This window comes from Amphiura filiformis, chromosome 13 (assembly GCF_039555335.1).
Source record: "Amphiura filiformis chromosome 13, Afil_fr2py, whole genome shotgun sequence".
Taxonomy (NCBI): domain Eukaryota; kingdom Metazoa; phylum Echinodermata; class Ophiuroidea; order Amphilepidida; family Amphiuridae; genus Amphiura; species Amphiura filiformis.
The window spans coordinates 22,065,862-22,092,583 of record NC_092640.1 but is presented as its reverse complement, the minus strand read 5'-3'; the positions used below and the strand labels follow the sequence as shown (position 1 = coordinate 22,092,583).

At 34.5% G+C, this 26,722-nt stretch overlaps 1 protein-coding gene across 3 annotated transcripts in view; it reads right to left on the bottom strand.

Moving 5' to 3' along the window:
• The window catches only part of LOC140168117 (sodium-dependent dopamine transporter-like), a 98,202-nt gene that overhangs the window by 3,464 nt on the left and 68,016 nt on the right, over positions 1-26,722 (bottom strand). For all 3 annotated transcript variants that reach the window (XM_072191423.1, XM_072191422.1, XM_072191424.1), the window contains exons 5-13: positions 13,627-13,921; positions 11,612-11,750; positions 10,628-10,762; positions 7,347-7,450; positions 6,665-6,789; positions 5,703-5,815; positions 4,211-4,342; positions 3,295-3,394; positions 2,120-2,235 (exon numbers count right to left, since the gene is read on the bottom strand). In XM_072191423.1, the coding sequence (XP_072047524.1) occupies positions 2,120-2,235; positions 3,295-3,394; positions 4,211-4,342; positions 5,703-5,815; positions 6,665-6,789; positions 7,347-7,450; positions 10,628-10,762; positions 11,612-11,750; positions 13,627-13,921 (1,259 nt within the window). The remainder of the gene's footprint in view (positions 1-2,119; positions 2,236-3,294; positions 3,395-4,210; positions 4,343-5,702; positions 5,816-6,664; positions 6,790-7,346; positions 7,451-10,627; positions 10,763-11,611; positions 11,751-13,626; positions 13,922-26,722) is intronic.

Genomic DNA, 26,722 nt, shown 5'->3' with positions numbered 1-26,722 from the left:
TCAACATGGACAAAATATAATGCTTCTTTCAGCCAAATCAAAGCAGTAACTCAGCTAAACATGCTAAATAGTGCCTGTAGTCATTACTGTCTGTTCAATTAGCTTAGATTCTTGAATTTTTAAGATATTTGAAAAAATAAAAAATTGTGGTCAAAGTCATCAAAGAAAAGTGTTAGCACAGTCTTAGACCTAACGTGATTTATACTTTTAAAATTCTAAAGTTCAATTTAAAACCCAATTTCTATTTAATTTTGGTCTTTTCCCGCGATATTTTTATAAAAAGCCGTAGAACGTCAGGTACCATAAACTTTTATGAATCAATCCATTTAGAGCAATGGGGACGAATGCCACAATGCGCATAGATAGTATTTATTCGACCATCCGCATCAGGAAGTATTGTCCAGCAAAGTATTGGCCAGTATGCCTAACTTGTGTTGAAACCCTACTGTTGAAACATTACGTTATTATTTATGAACTAAGATTTTCTCAAATAGGTTCAGCTTATATAAATACATTCCTTGCATATTTATTTATTTATTTATTTATTTATTTATTTATTTATTTATTTATTTATTTATTTATTTATTTATTTATTTATTTATTTATTTATTTATTTATTTATTTATTTATTGTGCGAATGGGTCTGTGAATGGGTCTGAGAAGGTGTAGGCCTATAGGCCTATTATAAAACTACACATTTATTTTCAATTTGTTATTTCGCTTTTGTTTGTTGAAACAAACTGACAAAACTGTGAAACAAAAGAACTTTTGTACAAGAAAATATTATTTAAAACAATCAGGTTACAGAAAACAATTCTTGTAAAGTCACTGTATCTGAAAATGTCAAGCGAATGCTGATATTCTTGGGAAGGAATGGTGGTATTAAACAAAACTCAATTTACATTGTAAACCAGTTGAAATAAGAACGAAATCCATAATTTTAATGTCATTGTTTAAGAAAAAATAATGCTCAGAATAATGTTATGCATAAAACGTAATCGCGCCATATAATTTCGTGTAACAAAACCGGTGGACCATCATCACCTATAGAACCTATCCAATAACCGGAACAGTATAACAATTGAAATGGCAGGACAGATTGGTGGACATATTGTTTTGCTAAATTGGATAGGGTCTATGCCCTAAGTTGAGAATGGACCGTCCCACTCGATTTGTAAAAAGGTCGCGAACCCTTTCGGTGGACCCAAGTAACTGCCTAAAATGAGGCAAAATTGAAAAGAAATGGGGTTTTAAATTAAATTTGAAAAGTATAAATCACGTTAGGTCTAAGGCTGTGATAACACTTTTCTTTGATGACTTTGGCAACAATTTTTTATTTTTTCAAATATCTTACAAATTCAAGAATCTAAGCTAATTGAACAGACAGTAGTAGTATAACCCATGTAGTGAGGCTGTGAACATTTGGCAAAGGTTTCTTTATAGATGAGTTGACCTCAATGTTCATCAACAAATGCAAGGGACTGGTAATATCGATATGCTTGAGCGAACTGCATACAACCACTATACTGTTCAATAACCTTATTGTGATGCGGTGGGAGTTTTAACAGCACTGGCTGTGAACAAAATATGATGCGCGCGTACTGCCAGGCAAAACACAATGGAAATTGTGATGATGTGCGATTGCGAGCATACTGCCAGGCAATGAAGTCAACTCATCTATAGGATCTAGATCATTGGGTCATTTATATTAATTCCATCTGGTCATATGACCACCTGTTTATGTGGTCACCTCAATGACGGATAAAAAGGTGGAACTCAAATTGTGACGTGAAAATGAAAACATTGTGTAAGGCAGAGGCAATGTAATGGGCTATTGATTTTGAAATCCACACTCCCCCTGTGGAAAATGTTGGAAATAATTATATTCCATGGGGGGAGTATGAATTTTAAATGGAATGAACACAAAATGATCAGCTTCGTGTGAATTTCAAACACACTCTGCAAAAGATTCAACTAATTAAGGGAGAGTGAATTTCAAATAGAGTTGGTTAATGTGCTACAGCTGTAATTCCATTTGCAAATTGTCAACAGGGGGAGTGTAGACTTTAAATGGATTAGCCTAATCTGGACAAAATTTGCCAAAGTGACATTTACTTACTAGAATGAAAAGAGGACTAATGACAGACCAGCAGATACGCCAGAAAGTCCCTGGGTAGAACCCTAACATGTCCTTGATGTCCCGTGTTATCCTAGCTGTTGGTGGCCACTCAAGACCTGCAGGAAATTAAAAAAGACAGTTTCTTATGTTTGAAAAATATAGTATGCAATTGTTATTGAAAGTAAGTTTTCAGTGGCATAGTATCATAGGGAGACCAGGGCCCCCCAATCGATTTCAAAAGTTAGAAATTTCATAGGAAAATTGTCGAAAAATGACTTGTGCCCCACCCCAACAGGCCCAGTCCCCCCCATCATGGTCAGTGCCCCCTCGCCCAATAGGATGACTACCTATTTCATTTGTTGGTAGCCTTTAAAAATTAGTTTCTTCGTAATAAGTAATCGTAATGTAACAACTTTTTTTTATAAACTTAAAAGGCTCATTCAGTGATCCCAGCGAAAGTGTACAAAATTATAATTGTGTATAAATTGCTTAAAAGTTAAGGATAAGTCATTTAAATTATCATTTATAGGCATTTCTTGCATTTTTTTCTTCAAAAAACAAGGAAAACAGCAATATTTACAATGTAGCTAATTTAGCTACTGAATATTACAATTTCATGTAAAATGTCTAATTTTGTCTTTAATACATGACATTCAGCTTTGCTACTAACAAAGGTGCAAGAAACTGATTCTACAATTTTCCGAATGAGCAAACTGCTGAATCTGACAACCGCTTTTGATTAACTTGGAAATCTGATGATATTAATTTCAATGCTACCACTTATTCAGCTGCACTGCAAAAACAAGTGTTAATAGATTAACACTATTTGAGTAACACTTTTAAACATGTTAATGTGTTAAAATATTAACATTGTTAAAATATTAACACTTTCATACTTTTATTAACACTATGATTAAATGACGATGTTGATTTTTAAATGCTTTAATGCGTTAACAACACTCCAAAAACAAGTGTTAATAGATTAATAATATTTCAGTAACACTTTTTAAACCGTTAATGTGGTTCAAATATTAACAATTGTGTTTATATTTTAACACACAATTGTTAATATTTTAACATTATATATGTTAACTGTTTAACATGTTTAAAAAGTGTTACTCGAATAGTGTTAATCTATTAACACTTGTTTTTGCAGTGAGATAACCATTACTTACCATAAAACCAAGCTACACCAAGTGCCTCAAATAATACACAGAACAGTATGGAATAGTAGGCAGCAAAGTTGTCAAATAATGTCACCATGTATATGCCACCCTGAAAACAAAAGAAATATTAACAAATGGTCAAAGGACACTGTAGTTCCCTAGAAGGGTATAAACATTTTAATAATATTCAAAAGCATTTTTGAAAACTTTGTGCAAAACATTCTAACATAATGTTATTTAAGTGTTGAAACAAATAATTTGCACAAATGTGATGTGATCAAGCAAATTCAGTCTGAAGTCGGACATATTCAATTTTCAGTTTCTTATATAGTTATAATATTGGAAACAGCATTTGCAAAGCTACATTTCTGCCCACACACCCTTATGCACACACACATATTGGTGGCTCAGTGGTAATGGCCTTGGACTCATAATCTGAGAGCTTGTGCGATGTGCGTTGGTTCGAGTCCCAGTCCCACCACCATGTTGCGCCCTTGGGGAAGGCATTTAGCCTGACTTGCCTCACCCCACACAGGTGCAATGGGAAGCTGTTAGGGGTAGCCACAGTCATTGTACTTATGAACCCTGCGCCATTTGTAGGCAGCAAATATGGTTCCAACATATTCTAATGACGGCTGAATAAATATAAAGCGCTTTATAAATATCTACATTTATTTTATTTATTAAATTCTGCAACATGTAAATCACTAGAATCCACAATATGCTCATCTATCAGGGGCACAGTTTTTTAACCCCAATACATTTGTACATTCATTGAATGACCTTTGAAATTTTGAGTACAAAACCTCATACTCTGCAACTTGAGGTCAAATTTTGCGCTCTGATTGTTTAATTGAGGTTATTGAATTATGCCATTGGGATGAGGCCATTGTGGTCCATAGTAAATGCTGAAGAAATAACTTACCTGTGATGTGAATGCAAGACCAATGAGAAAGTAGAGAGTGAAAAGACAACCCACAAAAATCTCCCTGTGTTCTTTGATGAGGTTTGGAAACAAATCTGACAAACCTGTCAAAATGGACTCCGAACCACCGAACTTGAAAAGAAACAGACATTATAAATGAGGTTAATAAATGGAGTTAAAACACATTTTATCTACAAAAAACAAAGATATCCATCAGGTTCTTCAGCTTCATTGCATACATCATCATCAACATCATACACATTATGGTCATTGTCACCATCATCATGATATCATCATGATATCATCACTATTATAGTAACTATTATTAACGTCATCACCATGCTGTTCATTATCATCATCATCAGCAGCAGCAGCAGCAGCAGCAGAGCAACATGAACAGGCCTTCAGCACATATTATCAATCTAAAAATACTGTTAATTGTAGACACAGAAACAGTAGAGGCAATTAATAGCCCTATAGTCTTCTCATAGTATTCGGAAGGTAATTGCACTGGCATTCTCATATACATAATTAGTATTCAAAAATCAAAACACTAGCATTATTATTTACATTATCACAATACTAGTCAAGTGGTTGGTATACTAATTCTAGTATTCCAACCACTAATAATTGTCTCAAGTGAAGTTATTTGCATATTAGTATTCTAATATAGTATAAAGGATATGTTTAGTGGTTTGAATACTACTATTCATCTTCTCATTTACAGATCAGTATTCTAAATATGGCTTATTGCCCAATAAATATGTGGTGGGTAGTAGTCAAACCACTAAAATGAATATATCATGAACATAACAAAAAAAAATAAGAATACTGAATATGTTTAACAGTCCGGTCCGACTGCCTGATCAGGAAGTACTGCTGAATCAGGCATCATGTTGCCGAGTCAGGCAACACAGGCTTTGGTAACCCTTCCGAATTTGACAGACTAAGGACTAAATTGTTCATGGTGATTTTATAAAAGATCGGTGGAAATTTTACTTTGACACACATGAGCTACATGTAAGTTGACAATTTTTCACCGGACCAAAAAAATTCCACCGGGAGGAAAATAATTTAAATAACAAAACAATTTCTAACGCTTTTTAAAAATTTGATTTAAATATGCAAATTAACTTTATTTTAACTAAAATTGATGAAAAAATACTACTTATTGTACATCCATTGATAATTTTATATATTTTACCTACTTCTTTACTCTAAACCAAGAAATATGGTATATTAAAAGATGCATAGAGCATTGCATTGATACCATGCTGCCTGACTCGGCAACATGCTGCCTGATTCGGCAGTATTTCCTCATCAGGCAGTCGGACCGGACTGTTTAAGAATACAGCAGGAAGAATACAACAGAGCAGAGGTACAACAGGAAGACATTCAAGAGGAAGGCATTCAAAATCGGTAAGGGCAATATCATGACTAATAGTCACAAGGCTGCCAATCTTAAAATCATGCTTTGATCAAAGCAACTTACCGAACTGTCAAGACCCAAAGTAATGAGCATAAGAAAGAACAGTATTGACCAGAATGTTGATCCTGGCATTGTCGCAAGAGCTTCTGGGTATGTTACGAACACCAGTCCAGGACCTGCATATAAGAAGCATATGATGAGCTACCGTAAAAACTCGATACTTAGCATATGTGCTTACTATCAAGCGCTTTTGAAAACATGAAATTGTACCACAGTCTGGCGCTTTACCAACTGAGTTAATGAGGTTGAGACACAAATTTGTAGGTTTGCTTGTTCGTATATAACTATGTGTATCGATGATTTGCTCAAAACCCTTTACACTTTTGTGGATGGGGCTCTTCATGTTTGCATGTTACAAAAGTGCTCGATAGTAAGCACATATGCTAACTAACGAGTTTTTACGGTATATGCACAATATAGGATGATACGAAACAATATTGGTTTATGAGTTGCCACATCATAAGCCACTTCAAATAGTCTTTTTATAATAGAGCCACAAAGTGCTAATAACTCATTTCTCAAAGTAGTGCCCCTGGTAAAATGCATTAAAATTAAGATAAATTTGATTAAGATTAGCAATGAGTATAATGAAGGATAATAAGGATAAAACTACATGTATATACTTTCAAATACAGTAATTTGTGAAACTTTATTTTATTTTTTTCCGATGCAAATGACACACATAAGTTTTGGTCTCAATTTAGTTACTTTTTGCTTCCATTTAGGCCTGCTAAATGTCTCCATCTTCATTTAATCTTACACTAGAATCCACAACATGTTCATCTATCAGGGCACAGTTCTTTAACCCCAATACATTTGTACATTCATTGAACGACCTTAGAAAATTTGGGTACAAAAACTCGTACTCTGCAACTTGAGGTCAAATTTTGCACTAAGAGTGTTCAATTGTGGTTTATTGAACTATGCTATTGGGATGGGGCCATTGTAGTCCAACCTGTTCTTACCTTCTGTTGCCACATCTTTGATATCGACATTATTCCTTACAGCCATATAACCCAGGACTGAAAACACTACAAAGCCAGCTACAAAACTTGTGCCACAGTTGATACAACTTGTCAGCAGTGCGTCTCTGGAAAGATGAAAGAATATTAATCAGACATTTGAATTGGCTTTTTCATAGCACAAACGTTTTACAGAAAATCATTAAAATTATTAAATTTTATGTTATATAAAGGGTAATTTTTAAACAAACATTCAAAACCAATGAATATTTTACAGGTAACAGGTGCAATGTTATCACACTTGTTGGGTGCATGTTTAAACCATGTTGTAAAGACAATAAGGGGATTATAAAATTTGACCAAATTTCATAAACTATCCCTTCTCTTAACGGCAATCGGAGGTCATGGGTTCAACCATCACTAAAAGAGTCCACTGTATTTTTAAATACAACTCCCATATCTTTTGTATACTCCGCCCATTTTGGCTACAGTTAGATAAAATTGGGCTGTTTCAGGGGAAAAAATGAACAAGTTTGAAAAAGGACTCATCCATATTACCAAAATTGGCCTTAAATGGGTCATTGATGCAAAAGCTGAAAGTTGAAAATGGGGCGCTTCCATTTATTATAAAGTCATAGTACTGAGTACCCTCCACACACCATATACCATTTACACCATTACCTACCTGTATATGTTGTTATTCTTTTTGTTGTAACTGGCATAGGCTAATAAGACTCCAAAACCGGGTCCAAGAGAAAAACATATTTGTGTTGCTGCATCTACCCATACCTGTTATAACAAAATAAAATCATTGTCAATAAATGTTCAGAGGAAGATTTAAGGAAGCCCCATCATGCACTGCAAAAGTGTTATCACTAGAGTTTCAACTGCCACTTTACTTTTCAAGTCCCATTGAATTCTGTGTAAAAGATGTTGTGTGTGTGTCATTATTACTTGGTCGATTTCAGAACAAAAGTGATGTATGCATAAAGGATAATTCACACCGCCTGTAGATAACATAAAATGTGAAATCGACCAGCATTTTGAATGTGTTTTTATTGTAAATATATCAGTCCAAATTCAAATTTAACCATGCACGTCTATGCAGTGGACGTGCAAGCAGTGGTGTCATGTTCACTCACACAGCTGTGCTAACCGCAAGTCAACATAGTGGCGTAATGGGTAGTGCTTAAATCATCCTCTGATAAATGTTTAAGCATTATAAATCTTTTTCATTAAAGCTACAGCAAACTTGCTAGACGAGTCAATTAACGTTTGATTTTTAACATTTTTTACCCCTGAGGACAATCATGGTGGGGACCAAAATTTGACATTTGACCTTCATGCCTATAACTCAAGAACTGTACATTGAAGATATGTCGAAATATACTTTTTCTGAATTCTAGTAATGACAGGAATACAAACAGATGTTTTTTTTAAATCCATATTCGCCCAATTTTGAAATTTGTGCCCTGCATTAATTAGGCGACCATTATTGAATTATGCAAATTAGCATGATTCCCCGATTCCCTTTTTGGATATTTGTTCACTAGATTCATAGACAGTAGCAGGAAAAAAACATTGGTGTTCCAAAATTTGTCTTGATGCATCCATTATTATACTTTTAAGTATTTAAAAATTGACTCATCTATATAGCAATGAAAAACAAGATTTCAATCTCAATAGTGCTAATATCCCAGTTAATACTTTATCAGAATACAAGTAATATTAGAGGACCCTTCTTTACTGAAGATTATGAGAGTACCTTTATACAAAAGAATAATTTTAGGCCGAGTAAAAAAAGATACATGTTTCTCGTCCGCGCCCTCCTCCTTTTTTAAAGATTTTTCAAATTTCTTTTTATTTTGTAAACTTTCAGTTATAACTTGTTGAAAAAGATGTTTCAGAAGTGGAAACTTATTTTACGGCTTTGTAAATGCATAATACTTCATTTAAGAAGAGTTTTGTGGTCACCAGAGTGCATGGCCTACCTCTCAAAACAATTTTAAAAAAAGGGTCTCCATCCTCCTTTTTCTCAGATATCAATCTGTATGTCGAATACCCAAAATATGGTGCCAAATACAGGTATTTAGCGTCGTTTTCCAATAAAAAATAGAAAATAATAAGCCCCTCATCCTCATACATTTTAAAAACCTGGACGAGAAACATATTTTTATTTTTACTTGCCCTTATCAACACTAAAGTTTATTTGAACAAAAATGTATCAAGCAAAATAAAAAAGGGCGGGCTTTTCCGTTGCTACATTAAAAGAAATAGTAAGCAAACCAAATTTTAATTTGTTGAAATTCAAAAATAAAAACTATAAATAATATTCCGAGAATGATATTTTGAACATGATATTTGAAAACGATATAGTGAAAGTGATATGCTGCTCACTGTGTATGCTGCTGAAATGAGAAACCATGATATCATTTTGCAGTGACCCTATAATTATAATGAGCCGCTGGTAATTGAAACCATTTGACAGATAGTGTGTGGAAAAACAAGTGATACCTTTTAAAAGGAGTTAAATTATTTCATTTACTTTCTTTCTTTATATTTCCTTTCCCTTTCTTATTTTTCTATTTTTGTATTCTGTTTTTTAATTTATTTTCTGGTAAATGAATGGTAGGAGAGTTTCCATTGTATTTTCTTTTTATCAATATAGTTGTAATTTATCTTTTCTCTTACAATGCAGAGGTCCATCTTTGCTATCTACGCTGTAAACAAAATCAACATTGAACTTAAAAGATGTCTTTGATAAGGTTGTACCATGCCCTGGATCTCAATTTTGGTTTGTGGGGATATGCGGCTAGAACGCCGACAAATTACCCGACTTTAAACTAAAATTTGACAAAAAGTGATCCGAAAGTATACAGGCCTATCAATTTTGGAGAAAAAAATTGCAAAATTTACTGCAAAACTATGAAAAATTTACATTTGAGAAAATTGGCAAAAAATATTCTTAAATTAAATTCTCGTGAAATTTAGGGCCATTAATAAAGTTAACAAAATGGCTGAAAATACAACCATAATCTAAGCTAAATGGCTAATTATTAAACCCGAATCTGCCGCACACCCCCGCACCCTCATTTTCACTAAGAACGTGTTTGGCATATCACTAATCTGAAGAAACTACCATTAGTATCAAAAAGTATTAACATATTACAATCTTTAAATCTTAATTTCAATGCTTTTAAAAAATACTCCCAAAGAAGATCCCAGCTATTATGTAGAGTTGAATAAGATGATATGGAATGAAATTATATGGTACTGATTTAGAGAATAAAAATCAATAAATAAAAACAGATTGCGCCCCACTCTGACAATGTATTATGATATCTAATACATTGTATTCTGTTAGACAAAAATTTGCATATCCATGGTACGGCAGCGGGTAAAGCACCCATTTTAGCAATAATTTGGGGATGGCAATATTATGATCCACGTGATCAAACGCTTTACTGAAATCAGTAATGATAATACGAGACATGCTTTTTTTTTTTCAGTATGCTGTATTATGTTATTAATAGGTTTGACTTAATAATGAGTTGTGGATCTTCCTTTAACGGTTCCCAAATTGTCCATCATCAATTTGTTGTTCAATTTCATTCATTAACCAGTCTGTGATGAAAGATTCGGCCACTTTAGCAAAATGATCTGTTAATGAAACAGGTCTGAGTTGATTCCATATAGGTGGGCTACTCTTAGGTATGGACACCACAATTGCACGCTTCCACTGGTCCGGTACTGATCCTTCGTGAAAAGAAGCATTAAGAATATGGGTCAACGGCACACATAGCTCAAAAGGGAACTCACGGATCAATTGTGCCGCCGTTGTGTGGCAGCGCACGCTGTCTTATATGAATATCCGCTATCATGTCATAATGTTTAGCTGAAAACCAATCAAATTGCATGATGTATTTGTGACAAGACAACACCAACTGAGTAGGAAGTTTACATTACCGTAGGACTAAGTAGTTTATGGAACTTTGGTGTTATGTAATATCTGATACCAACACCTGCTCCTGGCAATGTTACTCCTCGTATTAGCAAGCAGAAGAGAACCACATAGGGGAAGATTGCAGTGAACCACACTACCTGCAGAAAAAAGAAATCAACATTGCATGCTAGCCAGAGGATTTAACATAAAAAGTCAAAATTTTAAGATATTTTCACCAAATATGAAGAGCTATCACAACAATCACTCAACACATACTAGGCTTGTTTGTACTCATATTTATCCATTTTTCATGCTGATTACAAATATTGTCATGAAAATCCTGAAATTTTTTTTTTAATTATATATTGAAACTTGTCGTCTGCAGTCGCCACCTGCGTGTCGGAGTAGTTATAGTTGTTCAACTCCAAAAAGTCAATTTTAAATGTCTAGATTAGGAGATTAATGAAAAGTTACACCTTGAAGATTTTAGTGGGTATTGAATGCAAATCATGTAGGCCTACCTTTAAAAACTGCTTAATTGTATTGTGGTTCTTGAGATATGTTCCGTTTTGTTACGATTTTTCGGTTCGACACTCTTTACATCATAACTCAAGAACCACATGACCTACAAAAGTGTTTACTAATTTAAGGCAAAAAGGTGCATAATTAATATCCATATGTGACATCTCCAAAATCTCATGACTAACGAACGTAAACTACACTCTAAGAAATAAAGGTTCTAGATAAAAACCTTTTTGTCCTCTAAGGAGAAGCCCCTGTTGCACCTCTAAAAGGTTCTTTAATTTTGGAGAACCCTTAAATGTTCTCTAAAGAACCAAAACGGTTCTGTATCACATTTTGGGGACCATTTTCGATGGTTTTGGAACCATTTTTGGTTCTTTAGAGACACTCCAAGGGTTCTTCTAAGAGGACAACTTTAGAACCTTTATTTCTTAGAGTGTAAAAGCATAATCACTATGATAAAGACCGGAGATAAAGAACAATACCTTTCCAGATCCTTTAATTCCTTTCCACATACTGAAGTAACAGATAAGATAGACGGCCAGTAAACATAACGTCAGCTCCCAAACAATACCACCTAAATCCTCAACGCCATTGGACATGTGTTTCTGTAAAACTGCACGTCTGAAAAAGGATCGAGTATTTACGTGAGAATCAATATTGGAAATTTTTAAAATGGCAAAGTTTTTTTTTAATTTCATGCATTTATACACAGTTAGGTGGGGAAAGCTTTTTTTTAATGGTTGGTGGGGAAAGTTTTTTTTTGCTCATATAGTGGTGGAAGTTTTTTTTTTTCAAAACTTTCTAACTCCCTTGAAGTCTAATGGTGCGTCCCTAATACCATAAACATTAATTCTTGAAGGTGGTACTACACCCCCTGATAAGGTTTGTGACTAATTTTTCATTTTTCTCAAAAAATAACTACACACTGGTAACAAAAATTATGTATAATAGGGGCAAGGAATTCATCTACTTCACTGAAATTTCAGTGATTTAAAACAAGTGGTTCATTATAATGTTAAGAAATGAGGTACATTCTAGCGGTACCTCTTTTCGTATCATAAATAACGTAATACTTGTCTTGAGTCACTGAAATTTCAGTGTAGTAACCGGATTCCTTGCCCCTATAATATCATGACATAACTTTAGTTACCAGTGTGTTATTATTTTTTGAGAAAAATGCAAAAATAGTTACAAATTTAACAAGGGGCCATATGTTCACCGTTGAAACGCTGTTCAGAAGTTTAAACAACAAAATACGTACGGAACAGCAGTTGTTTCAAAATAATTAAACAAACAATCTGTTAATCATGTTATTCAACCACTTGTTCAGCTCACCTACCTGTTTAACAGTGTTGCATGAACTTTTAAACAGTGTTTTAACAGTGCATTGACAAAAAAAACGGAGTGTGCAAACCCCTTTTTGTGAGAATGTGTGACAGAAATGTCAAGTTAACAACTATGTTAAAATAAAACAAGTAGTAAGGTAAAGAGGTCCCAGCAAAAAGTGCATAAACTTAGAAGTTGGAAGAGTAAAGGGCGTGACGGGTATACAACTTCCACCACCAAGAGATTATATAGGGAGAGGATAATAAGTTTATGTTAGGAATAATGTTTGGATTACGATTTAGGTCAGGATTAGGGCGAGAATTATGATTAGTATTAAGGGTTTAAGGTAAGTATTGGGATTATGATTGAGGTGGCAAGCACTATTCTTAACCTTAAGTAGCTTGGGTCATGGACATAAGCACAAATTGGTATAAGAGGCTTGACTACAGCACTTGCCAGAATAAGACGTTACGCACTATTTAAAGAAAAAATATCTGCCCAGCAAACACAAACACGTTTTTAGTTTTCTTCGTTTCGGTTTTAAACGGGCTCACAAAAGTGACCAGAAAACGTTTGTCGATTCTAATAAAGGCTCTCAAACGTTTTCACAACAAATGACGTTGGACGCTACACCCCTTGATACATTTATTACTATATTTGCATTTTTCTCACAAAAATAATAACACACTGGTAACAAAAGTTATGTATATTATAGGGGCAAGGAGTCCAGTTACTACACTGGAATTTCAGTGATTCAAGACAAGCGGTAGGTTATTTATGATAAGAAAAGATGTGCCGCTAGAATGTACCTCGTTTTTAACATTATACAATGAACCACTTGTCTTGAATCACTGAAATTTCAGTGAAGTAATTGGATTCATGGCCCTTATAATATATACATAACTTTTGTTACCAGTGTGTAGTTATTTTTAGGCGAAATTAGTCAACCTATAAAGTTGACAAAACATGTTTTATTGCTGGGCAGAAAATGTCAACAATAACATTTAGAAAACAATGTTTTAACATTATTTGATAACAGTTATTTTAAAATGTTTCCTAGTCTTTCTTAGACTCGACATTCATACCATATAAAACGTTATGATTATAACTTTTTGGATTTTTTTATAATGTTTTAATCACGTTTTGTGTTTGCTGGGTGATTGTGACTTACTCATAATATTCTGTTGCTGCCGATACCGTTTTATTGATGGTGTCTATGATCGTAACATTTGTGGTAATATTTTGTCCGTTTTCAAAGACATAAATCGACGTATTGTAGGTTACGTTTACTACACGTGGTCCCGTTGTCGGTTCAAAGCAAAATTCAGTGTTCCATTTATTCGTACATGTACTCCAGGGTAACACAGGCGTGAAAGACGCGAAGAAATAATAGAGAGCGTACGAAATGATCACATTATAGTAAAAGTCAACATAGAAAGCGATAGCAACGGCGGCACAACCGACACCTGCGGAAGGAAATGGAGAGAAAAAGAGAATTAGAAATTTAATTTTCATTGAACAAAATAAAATCAGAAAAAATGTGGATTAATTTTGTTGTTGTTTTTATTTGGGCAGAGAAGATATTTTATACTTCCTACAATACATTTCAATTTCAATTTTCTGTATTGATTTGCTACCTACTAGGAGTAACATTTTGGTCGATAGTGATAAAAGGTACCTCAATGAGCAGAGCACATCCAGACTTGCAAAATATGTTTATTTCTTGACTATCGACTCACATGCTTAATCACTAATAATCAGTATATGCTCAACATAAAAAATGGGAACCTGTACAAAGTAATATGGGTGTCATTTGCCGTAATGAAGTTATGCGTCATGTTGTAAAGGATTCTGGGAAGGGTAAGATACCTTCTCTGCTGTGTACCCAATGTCCGAAAGACAGTTTTTCTTCGGAACAAAAGCAAATACAAATAACCTTATTTTTCTCCACATGTTCTAAACAAAAACTATTCCTTTTTTCCTTCAGCACACAGTAGTGTCCGTGGCTCCTTAATCGGATTGTATTATGATCTTGGCAGAATACCGAATTGGGCTATTCCATTTAAAATCCACACTACCCCTGTGGAAGATTTTAGAAATATCTACCACAGGGGGAGTATGAATTTCAAATGGAATTTATTAGAACATTAGGCAAAAGGAGTTGGTTAGTGTGATAATTCCATTTAAAATTCATACTCCCCTGTAGAAGATATTTCCAAAATCTTCCACAGGGGTAGTGTGGATTTCAAATGGAATATCCCATTGCAATTCGTCTGTTTGTAAAATCATATTATACGCATGGATTCTCTTGAACGAACATGGATCTGATGGACGGCGTATGTACCGCACCGTCTGATCTCAGTTCTTAAATTCAAGAGAATTGATGCGTAGTATGATTATAACAAACAGACGAATCGCTATTCAACATTCTGCCAAAATCATAACGATATGCATGATTCACAATCTTCGCTCAGTGCCAAACATTCCAAGCATGTGTTGCAATGTACTGCTCTCCGTCGATTTTATTGCAGTACATACCCCGGTCACGGTTGTTTGATGGCATGTAAAACTGAGTCATTTTTAAGAAAATTTGAACAATGATGGCATTATTTATCTTAAATCTTGTTTGCATTCTTAGAAGAGGTAGACATTAAAAAGAAATTTTAAAAAAAACTGTTGATGATGAAATATAAGATATAACTCATATTATTTGGCTAATCTAAATTTAAAATATATGTAAATAGCGCCCTCAATTTGCACACAAATGTACAGTTTATAGAATAAAAATTACCAACAAAAATGCAGAAAAGATGAATAATTTGATATAGAAACGAAACTCTATAATAAAAATTGCTACAAAATATATGTGCATATACAGTTTATTAGTGTGATAGCTGTTGGTATTTTCAGGTCTAGAATTGAACATTATATAATGTTTTGTTAGAAAAACTAATAAATGATCTTATCAAACAACCGTGCGGTGGCTACATTGCAAATCGAGTGCTGGACAAAACGTGGCAATGAGTTGTTTTTAATATGGGTTAACGATATATAGTAATTAAAAATCATTGGTATTCTCAAATCGCAATGAAACAGCTTGCAATGAATCAGCGACAGGCAGCATAATTGTGCTGCTGGGAACAAAATTGAAAGAGAGGAAAAATAGATTTGTTACTTCATAAAAACTAAACCCTTTGATTGCTGGTGACATTTTGAAAAGATTTAGTACCATTCAGTGAGTGACACATGTATCCATCTCAAGTATCTGTGTTGATAATAGGTTATAATTTTTCAGATATTCAGAATATTCAGATTTAAATAAATTACTTTATTCAGAATTAAATAAATTACTTTATATTACCCATTAATGAACGTAATCTTACTTTTTGCTAAATTTGAAGGGGGAAGGTCTCACATGTTGTTTTCAATTTACAATTTGACTTGAAGCGATTTTGAGTTTGGAGTCCACCAGTAGTCGGTGAAGGGTACTAGTTACTCTTTCAAAAATCAATAAATAATGCCCCAGTATCTGTTTAACCTGAGCCTTTCGCTGCCTCTTAATTGACGGTGGTCAGCGAGAAAAGCAATTCGATAGCGGAGTCAATATATTTCTAAATATTATTTAAATAATATTTCTTATTAAGATGATGAAAATTTTTTATCGGCCGAAAATAGCGATTCGATGCTGGTCACTGTGCTTCTAAAAATATAGCACTTTTTGTTACGAAGAAGTTAAAAATCATTACATTGTTGCGTCACATGTGACATTTGGTAGTTTATGGGTCTTCTATTTGCTTTGACACACAGAACTGCACTATAGACTTCCGTATGTGAAAAGCGTTTTATAGTAGAAACTCAAGCAATACAATGGGTTGTTTCAATTTGTTTGTACTGCATAACAATGCTTTTGGTTTCTGTTTTCAGGTTTTCTATATTAACAAACTTAAGCCTCCAGCATACTTTCCTGCCGCTTACCGCTGCGTCAAGCGGCAGGGCGTTTCAACCAATGACAAGCCTTGATTGTGTCTGTTTGTCTGCAATACGCGTGCGCCACGCCGCTCAGCGGCAAGCGGCAGGGTAGTATGAAACCAGCATTAATGGTGATCCTAAAATGTTAACATTTACCTCCAGTTATGTGGAGGTAAGGCATTTGGAGTCATTTCCAATTTCTAATTCATCATCATCATTATCATCATCATCATCCTTAGGCTGCGGAGCAGGCGATCATAAGATTTCTCCATGCACAGTGCTCTTTGACAAGGGCTATCTAATCTGCCTCCATCATACCCTAGTAGTACACATTGAATGTAAGTTGCATAAGAGGAACATGAGCATCCTGGTCTTCTTTTACCATGAGTTGGAACCTTCTAGCAGGTTCCTCTTCTGTAGACCAAAGACATGAAAGATATGGCCCAGGAATCTCAGTTGGTGATTCTTTGCGTAGTGGACAAGAGGCTCAGTGTTGGTCATGGCAAACTGACATTTGAGACATGATCTCTTTAATATTCTAGTCCTAGACTAGACATATTTTTGAAAAGTTACAACTGAACTGAGGGGACGTGAAACATGTTTATTTTTTATTTGGCCTATTAAAATGTAAAAAAACATTGACAGAAATAGACCGTAAATAAAGAATATGTAAGTCTCGTTGAGTTCCAAGTCCAGTCATATACGTAGTCTACTAAAGTCTCAGGTAATAAGTTGTTATAAACTTTTGATTTTAAATCTCACTGAGAAAAACAAACTAGAATTTAAACTCATGTTTGTTATATTCCCTCTTGGTAATCACTGTTGATTTATTTAGCTCCTAAAGAAAGAGGACAGTGGTTTTAAGCGATAAAGAAATCAAATGCCTTGGCGTTGATTGCCAAGATAGAAACTTGAACCACATTTGTGTTATCGACATAACGTAATCTAATGTGGGTCAATAGAAGGTGTACTTGCCGACCAGAATCCTTGATTAGTAATAGTATTAGGAGTCCGTTCCATCAAACCAGTATTTCCCGACTTGTACTAATCAAATTAGTTCAAACTTTTATTATGCATTTGACTATTACTGCACGTGAGCACCGAAAACGTATCTCGGACAAACTTTTCAAACATTGAAACAACAATTTGCCGTTTTACAGTGGCGTCCCCAGGCTGCTCATACCCGGGTGCTGGAGAAAAGGTGAATTTTACCGCCCCTTCATCAACAACCCGAAAATATTGACCCAATATTTTTTGGGATGGTTTGAAAAAGATATTAAGTATAGCTCATAATCAGTAGCGTAGCCAGGATTTTGGAACCGAGGAGCACAACTTGTAAATGTACCGACGGAAATATTTTTGCCGACGGAAGTTGTGATTTGTTGACCCAAAATTTTTTGCATGGTTTGAAAAAGTGAAGAGCAAAAAAAAAGGATATATAACGGTACCAACATAAAAACACAAAATTTTTATGTAAAATTCAATTTCATCAAGTTTTCATCATTTGTTTTTATACAATTCTCCCCTTTTTTCTGTCTCCCTGGGTAAAAAATAGTCTATTGTTAACCCATTTTTTTTCAACTACGCCTTCCGTCTACCAACGGCCTTACATGAACCAACGGCCATGACGAGGCCCCCTCACTGGCTACGCCACTGCTTATAATCATTTTCAAAGCACGTTTTATTCTATCATTTAAAAATCTTTTTGACTGTGCATCAGTAACAAATGAACAATATTCAGAAAAACAAAACAAAATTTGGCATGCAAATAAGCCCATGTATCGCAGAACGTGACCAAGCGAGTATGAGATTGTCGTATCGATTGAATTGCGCCTTCAGACACGGCTCTCATGAGGTCATTCAGCTGCAGTAGAAGCTGGCAAACGACTCAGTCGACCGGCCGACCAACAGCCAGCATTATCACCCTAAAGCCATTCAGAAAGGAGATACCAGAGGGATACCAAAAGAATGTCTGTTTCATAATAAATTATGTCCAACAAGTTGCACGGATTACTTAAATTAACAAATGCACTTAAACATGATACCAAAAAGTAAAAGTTACAAGTTACAGCAAATGGAAACAAAGGAAGAGAATTATACACTCATTTTGTTTGGATCGAAATTGAACTTCAATAATTATTTTACTAACACAAATTAACTCAGCTGATTAGGTCATTATTAGATCAGGTAAGGCAAGTGATGATAAGATGGGAAAGGTGAAGATTAGATAAGATCAGATTAGATGAAACGAGATCGGGTAGGATGAGCCAAGACAAGGAGATAAGCTGATGTAATGTCACCGAATATTTCAGAGAAACCTTTCTCCGTCATCAAAGGACAAAAAGGACATTGACTGATGATTAACCAGTGGTCATGGTGGTGTTGACAATGTCTTTTTTGTCCTTTGATGACTCAGAATGGTTTCTCTGAAATATTCGGTTCAAAAAAGTGAGTGTTGTTGACCAGTTTTAAAATATACCTTTGATATTTATAAGTAATATGAGATAAGGTAAGCTCAGATAAGACAACTTAAGACAAGATAAGATGAGATGGTTTATGATGAGATATCGGCGGTTCTCTATATTCCATTTAATATACACACTACCCCTGCGGATGATTTAGCTAAAGTCTTCCACAGAGGGTGTATGAGTTTTGAATAGAATAGACAATTGGGTAACTTCCATTTGAAATACTCACTCCAGTTGTGGAAGATATAGGTAAAGCCATAATACAGGGGGAGTATGGGTTTCAAAATGACCAACCCTGACCAATTACATTTGAAAAACATATTCCCACTGTGGAACATATTTCCAAAATCTTCCACAGGGGTAGTGTGGATTTCAACTGGCATAACCCAATGTAACAAATCTAAACTAACATGATACGAAACATATCTTGGCCATTTTTCAATACATTGTATGCGAAACATTATCTAAGGCTTGTTAATAATCAAAACATGATTGTGTTCCCAACCAGATTCTACTTTAATTTTGGATGGCAACATATCAATATATTCTATATCTCTTCGGGCTATTGTTGCGTTCTGGTAATAAATAACCTCCGTTACGGTCGCGACCATTTTATCAGTATGACGATGAAGATAGGGCCGAGTCATCACTCTTTAAAGCATTTTCTGTAACACGCATCTTGTGGGAAAATGCCATACTATTGGAATTTCTTTATATGGGGTACCCTCAACACCATCTGAACTGTTTTACTTAAGCAATTTAAATAGAGAGCATTTTTAATGACACTTTATTTGGTCCCATTAATTTAAAAGTTTTTTTCTCAAATCTCCGGAGCTCAAAACACAATTCATGCACAGTAGTAAATAGTCATGCCTGAAATTTGTCCAAAAAAATATTGTTACTTTTTTATTGTTCCATTTTCCCATTCAAAACCCCGGCTCAAATCATTAAAGAAGACCGTGATTTGTAGTCGACAGATACAATTACCGATTAAGGTTATTCCCAGCAAACACAAAAGGTTTTCGACATCATTCGCAAAAGGTTATAAAAGGTCGTCAGAAAACGTTTAAATGTCGGGTTATATAATGGGTATAAAAATGTTTTAATAACATTCCAAAAACATTCTTGAAAACTTGATACCAAACATTCTAAACAAAATGTTATTTTGGGGTTGAAAAAATATTTTGCGACAAATGTTTGCCCAAAATATTTTCAATAAAGTTTTAAAAACGTTTTAATGACCTTTATATAACCCGACATTTAAATGTTATTAAAAGGTTTTGAAAAAACAAAACATTTTAAGAACATTTCTGTGTTTGCTGGGTTCAAATATTTTAACATAATGTTATTTAAGTATTGACACAATATTTGGCAAAATGTTTGTAAAAATAGTTTACAATAACATTTTTGAAAACATTTAAAAATATTGTTGCAGTGTGTTTTCATACAAAACGTTTTAAAACGTTATCATGACCTTTATATAACCCGACATTTTAATGTTATTAAAACGTTTTTACCTAAACCAAAAGCCAAAGTATAACTTATTTAAAACGTTTTTAAAACGTTTTTGTGTTTGCTGGGTTCGTGCTTGTAAGCAAATCATCTATCAATAATAAGTGATTTGTATATTGGGACAGCATAAAATAAAGATTACAAGATTCAAATCATACATTTTGTACGTCCTGTGATTTGTTTTGTTTTAACATTATTACAGATTACTTTATAATATATCAATGTATAGCTTTGGGTCTCCTCTATCCAGTGACACCAAAATAAAATCAGGCTATGACATCATGTGAGTGCATGCACCCTCGCAAAATTAGAAAATTCTGGACGTTTACAAGTATAGGTAAAATTGATTTTCGACTAAAAATTCTACGATTTTCACCGAATTTTCACCTAAATATGAAAGGAAATGACAAGTTAAAAAGTTGATATGGCTGCAATAACTTGAGCAAAATGAAAATCATGGATTTTACTGTAGATTCTTATGGTGGGCCTTAATTACCAACTCCATGGTAATTTTTGACGGTTGGCCTTACCCCCGACGGAATATGGCGCACTAAAATGAGCGCAAAGAGTGGAACTACGATTAACTCAAGTCGTTTGGGCGTATGCGCTTTTTTTTATGTCGAATGGAAACCTTGGGTGATTTGGAACAACACACTGCCTTCGCAGTTCTATCAGGGTTATCCACATTATATCTACCGGCAAACACAAAACTTTTCAAAACGTTTTTAACAGGTATTATTTTGTATTTTTTGTTTTGATTGAAACTTTTTAATAACACTAAATGTCCGGTTATATAAACGTTTTCTATGAAATACATTACAAAAATATTTTAAAATGTTTTCAAAATGTTATTGTAAAATATTTTTGGCAAACATTTTTTGCCAAATATTTTGTCAACAATTAAATAACATTATTTTAGAATATTTGCAGTAAGTTATCAAAAAACGTTTTTGATTGTTATGAAAACGTTTTATAAACGTTTTCTGTCAAAATGTTTTGTGTTTGCTCGGCATTGCTTCCAGATTTAAGTGTGCTCAATGATAATTTTATTTATGTTAATGAAGAGTGGTTACCAAAGTATTTGGTTATCATGTTGATAATTAATTAATTAATTAAGAATATGAATTGAATTATTTTGAAGTAGGCTAAGCATAATAATGGGCAACCAAGAGTATATATTTATTTATTTATTTTTACCCAAAGTAGCCCGATTCAGCCGAAGCTGGTCTAACACGGGGCCCCTTGCCTAAACACTGAATACTGTTTCACTTTTACAGCTAATACTAGTTAGTAGTAGTAATCGGCTGTTACTATGTTTAATATCTGATCAGGAAATTGGTTCGTTTAAATGTATTGATTTAGTATGCATTACTTGGACGATGTTTAATGTGCAATCTAATGACCTTGGTATGCGTTATTGCAAGACCTTCGACATGACGTAAATTTGACGTAACATGTGTTACGGTTACGTAACTAGCCAGTTTGCTTGAAGGCGTCAAAGGCAATTGGTAGGCAATGGGACAAATAAATGCTGCTCATTTGCTTTACATTTCAAATGATTGGTCATAAATGCTCCCAATTTTTTGTAGGCCCGATGGAATGGTGCCAAAATGTTCAAACGCCGTTTACTCTGCCAAATTCATAACGCTATGTACCGACTCGTCAAGGAAACTAAGGTTGGGATATTCGGACGGGTTCTCGGATAGCCGCTAGGTACCCGGGTCTGAATTTGCCTGACAATTTCAATGGCACCAATGAGTACTGTTAATAAACTTAGTCCCTGATTGGGTAATAACTTGGGTAATGACTTGGGTACACGTAGATTGGTAATGTGGAGTTAACTTAACAAAACCACAATTTGGCGAGTAAGGCTCAAGAAATACGATTTCTAATTCATGGTCATAACGGTCAATGATCATCATCACCCCAATTTTATTAAATGTTAACTGATAGTCATGATAGTTGTGGTACAGAATTTAAAATCGATTAATTAATACATGCACATAATAGGTTTTGATTCGTTCGCGCCTGCTCCGACGAGATGTGACCAATAAACCAGCACTTTAGTAATACACGTGAGAAAAGAAAAAGTCAAATTTTCCAAAAATTATCGAGGTGATTTTAGCTTCACGAAATAGCTTTTAAAATACCCAACATGACTTCAGCAAAGCAACCAAGTCTATAAAATTATGATCAACAGCGTATTAGTCATTCAAAATTGATTGTTGTCAAGAATACATTAACAGTGAGATAATAGTAATTATACACTTAGATGAGAACATAAAAAGCACTTTGTCATTCGCAATAACATAAGTAACACAGTCTGTGACACATGATATAACAATAAGAGGTTTTGGTTATAAGCTGCATGTTGTAAAAAGAAAAGCTCGATCAGAAAAGTCAAATTATGTACAGAACTATTTTGAACTACTTTCTTTAAGCCTGCTATAGTCTTGTCCGACGATTAAAGAGCAAAGTTTATTTAACAATAAGTGTGCTCTTGATGGTAAGTTATACTCCTTAATCGTTCGCTAGGTCTTGAGTAAATGTCATACATCGTAGAGTTGAAGAAGTAATTTAACAATCCTGTCAAATAAGACACAAATCTAATATGGAACCTTGTTGTTGCCCGTCGGTTGGATCAAGCAAATCTTGTCGTGTAAGTGATACTACTTTTGTATTTGAAGATCCTTCCATGCTACCAGGTTGGTTGTGATCGATGAGTTTTAACCCAAGGTAACTTTGTAATAAAATGGTAGTCGTTTCCTTCGTTGCCCTAAAAGATTATTGACTTTATCTATGATAGTGTTATACCTATAGCGCGGAAGTTCTCTCATCAACTCATACGGGTTAGGGCTATTTTCGGAGGATAGCGAGGTAAAAAATATAGCCACGGTGGTGATTGTGCGGTTAACTGTATCGCCTGGTGATAAACAACTTATTTGTATGTCACAACTGCGTAGATACGGAACTTCAGGGGCTACTGACAATTTTTGGGTCAGAATTTTGCATCAATGCCGCAGTATATGAGATATTATTGTAACATGGCGGGGAAATAATTTCGTAATGGCGTCGATGTTATGCGCAGTTGAATATGTACGAGGAAAGGTGAGATTGAAAAAGGGAAACAAAGAGGAAGAATAAAAAACACGAGTAAATGAGACGGAAGCAGACGTAAGAGGAAGAAGAAGGACAAGAAGAAGAAGAAGAAGAAGAAGAAGAAAAAGAAGAAGAAGAAGAAGAAGAAGAAGAAGAGTTAGAATAGGAGGAGGGAGATGAACAGAAGGAACAAGAGAAAAATATGACAAATACAAAGAAGAAACGAAACAGAGCAAATAGCATTAGCCCGTGGGTTCACTCGCATACTAAAGTGGTATACCCATGCTTGTCACAGCATCTCAAAATTCGACCCTAAATGGTGTATTCGGGGTAGCAAATTTCACCTCTTAAGATATTAAAAAATTTACCCCCTAAATGGCGTAAGACACTAAAACGGACCCCTAAATGACGTAATGTGTAATGTCAATTTTCTCACTTAATATGAACACTAATAAAGAGAATAAACTGGAACTACATTGATTAATTTTCTTTGGTTTGGTTTATTACCTGAGTACCATCTCTAGACCGATCTATTTGAACTAGTTGGGTTTTTTTGTTTGCAAAATGTAGCTTTGCAAATGCTGTTTACAATCTTATAATAAACTGAAAATTGAATATGTCCGACTTCAGACTGATTTTGCACACCACATATTGTAACCGATACAAAGTACATGTTCCGTGTCTTGCGATACCGCTTAGTATGAAGAGGTAGAGGAATGAGAAAAGGACGAAGAGGAAGAGATAGAGCGAAGAAAATGAAGAACTAGAATAAAAAATAATACGCAAAATAAGAAGGACAGAAAGTAAATGAAATATAGAATGTGACAAAGGATATGATGAAATAAGGGTGAAACATGAATTGTAAGGGGGGAAAGACATTAGAGCATGATGCAACACAAAACATTATCCATACACACTTTGTTTTGTAATCAATAGAAGATGCATTTTCTATGCCCTGTGATACCCTTTTAGGCCAAGTAACAAAAATAACATGTATATCGTCCAGACTTTTTCAAAAATCGGTAAGGGAGGTCCTTATTATTTGTTATTGTGTTATATTTTTATCATTCATTTCTGTGTAATATTGCAATTGCAAAGCGTTTGTCAACACATCATCAAATCGGGGAGGCCCCAGATATTTTTGTTATTTCTCCAAAGCCCTACCCCTAGATTGAAGAAAGTGTTTGCAATGTGTTTATAAATGACAACCAAGAACTTCTGAACATGTCTTTTCATCACAACAATTTTAGAAATTAAGTAAGGGTGCAAATAAGAAAAATAACAAAAATATTTGAAAATCTCCAAAAATCGGTGAGGGTGGGGACGATATACATGTTATTTTTGTTACTGCACAGGGAGAGAAAAAGAAGAGAAAGACAAATGACGAAGATGAGGAACAAAAGGAAGAAGAAGAGAAAGAATAAAAAGAACATTAGTAAGAAAGAAGGATTTGACAAGATGAATTGATGGCAGATTGATCAAATCATTATATTTTCACAAATATCGCAGTTGACAAGTGATTCAGCGCTGTCAACATTCGAAGACTTTGAAAGACCTCTAATTGTACGACGTGATCAAAATAACGCCTTATAACGCCTTGCGGAAAATCTCGTTATCTTATTTAGCTAAGAATATTTCAAAGGAAAATCACTTCATTTTGATAATACAGCCTTCTACACACAATAGAGCATACCATACCAAAATCAGAAGATCAATTAAAGTTTTTGTTCTATTTCAAGGACAATTATCTAATGCAAACAAAATCTATCACAGACCTGTGCTACAGGTTTACTATCAACAAGTCAAGAAATACTTAATTAAAAAGATTGAGCTGGGCTAGCTGAGCAGGCATTGGGCATGGATATGTTTGCCAATGCAGCCTCGTATACCAGCTGTAGCTACATCAGTCTGGCGCAGTGTAATACTACCCATTGCCTTTATTTCTCTCAGCTTATGGGAAGAGTTTATTGAATTGGGTACAGCAGTGCCATCTATATCCATCTCCGTAAGGATTTTCAAAACACAAGCATGTTAAGCTTGCGTCGCGTCATTCCAAAACACGGTTCTGCAGATCATTTTATGTGAAAAGTAGCACGGATTTCATGTGAACAAATTTAAGAAAGCATGTCATTTTTATTTTCATGAACTGCCTTTGAAAAGAGCTAGAAAAGCTTTATGATAAATTAAGCCCCACGCTGGGCGCCAATTTTGAATGTAGTCATGGTAGCTGGTACCGAAATCATTCAGAAACTAATGACCGTATATTCTTTTTAAATGGAAAGTTGTTTATTTTAAGGCTTAAAAGGAAATTTGTTTATTTTAAGGCTCTACAAGAGTCTTAAATGAACTTTCCTTTTAAAAGTCTTTGAAAAGAGGTAGAAAGGCTTAATGAAAAATTAAGCCCAACGTTAGGCGCCAATTTTGAATGTAGTCATGGTAGCTGGTACCGAAATCATTCAGAAACTAATTTTGAATGTAGTCATGGTAGCTGGTACCGAAATCATTCAGAAACTAATTTTGAATGTAGTCATGGTAGCTGGTACCGAAATCATTCAGAAACTAATGACCGCATATTCTTTTTAAATGGAAGCTGGTACGAAATCATTCAGAAACTAATGACCGTATATTCTTTTTAAATGGAAAGTTGTTTATTTTAAGGCTCTACAAGAGTCTTAAAATGGATTTCCCTTTTAAAAGTAAGTATAACACTTTCAATTGAAATATTTAATGGTGGTCAGGTTTTTGTTGCGACAATATCGTAACAATGCTATTAGCATGGCAGTCTAGTGATTGTACGTGAAAATACATAGACTAAAAAGGATAACCAACAGTATCAGATTGAACCATACCTTAGAACATGGCATGTTGCCCATTGGGATCGTCAGGTACCGCGTGAGCAAACTCAAAAATAGCGCAAATGGCGCGTGCGTACACCCCCCCCACACACACACACACAAAAAAAAAAACCCGTCGTGCGATGTCGCCAGGTCTGAACGCTGTACCGGCGCGGCGTCAAATGAATTCGAGTACACTTAGAGGACGCAGGCATGGGAAATTCCAATCTGTTTATTTATATATTAATCTGTGAAATCAACATTTAAGACTTTAGAATTAGAGTAGTTCCCTGGTGGCTTCAACCTTCAATAGGATTATGATTAAAGTGTAGGATTACGATTTGTAGTATACTTCAATGTTGAGAGTAACATTATCTATCATTTC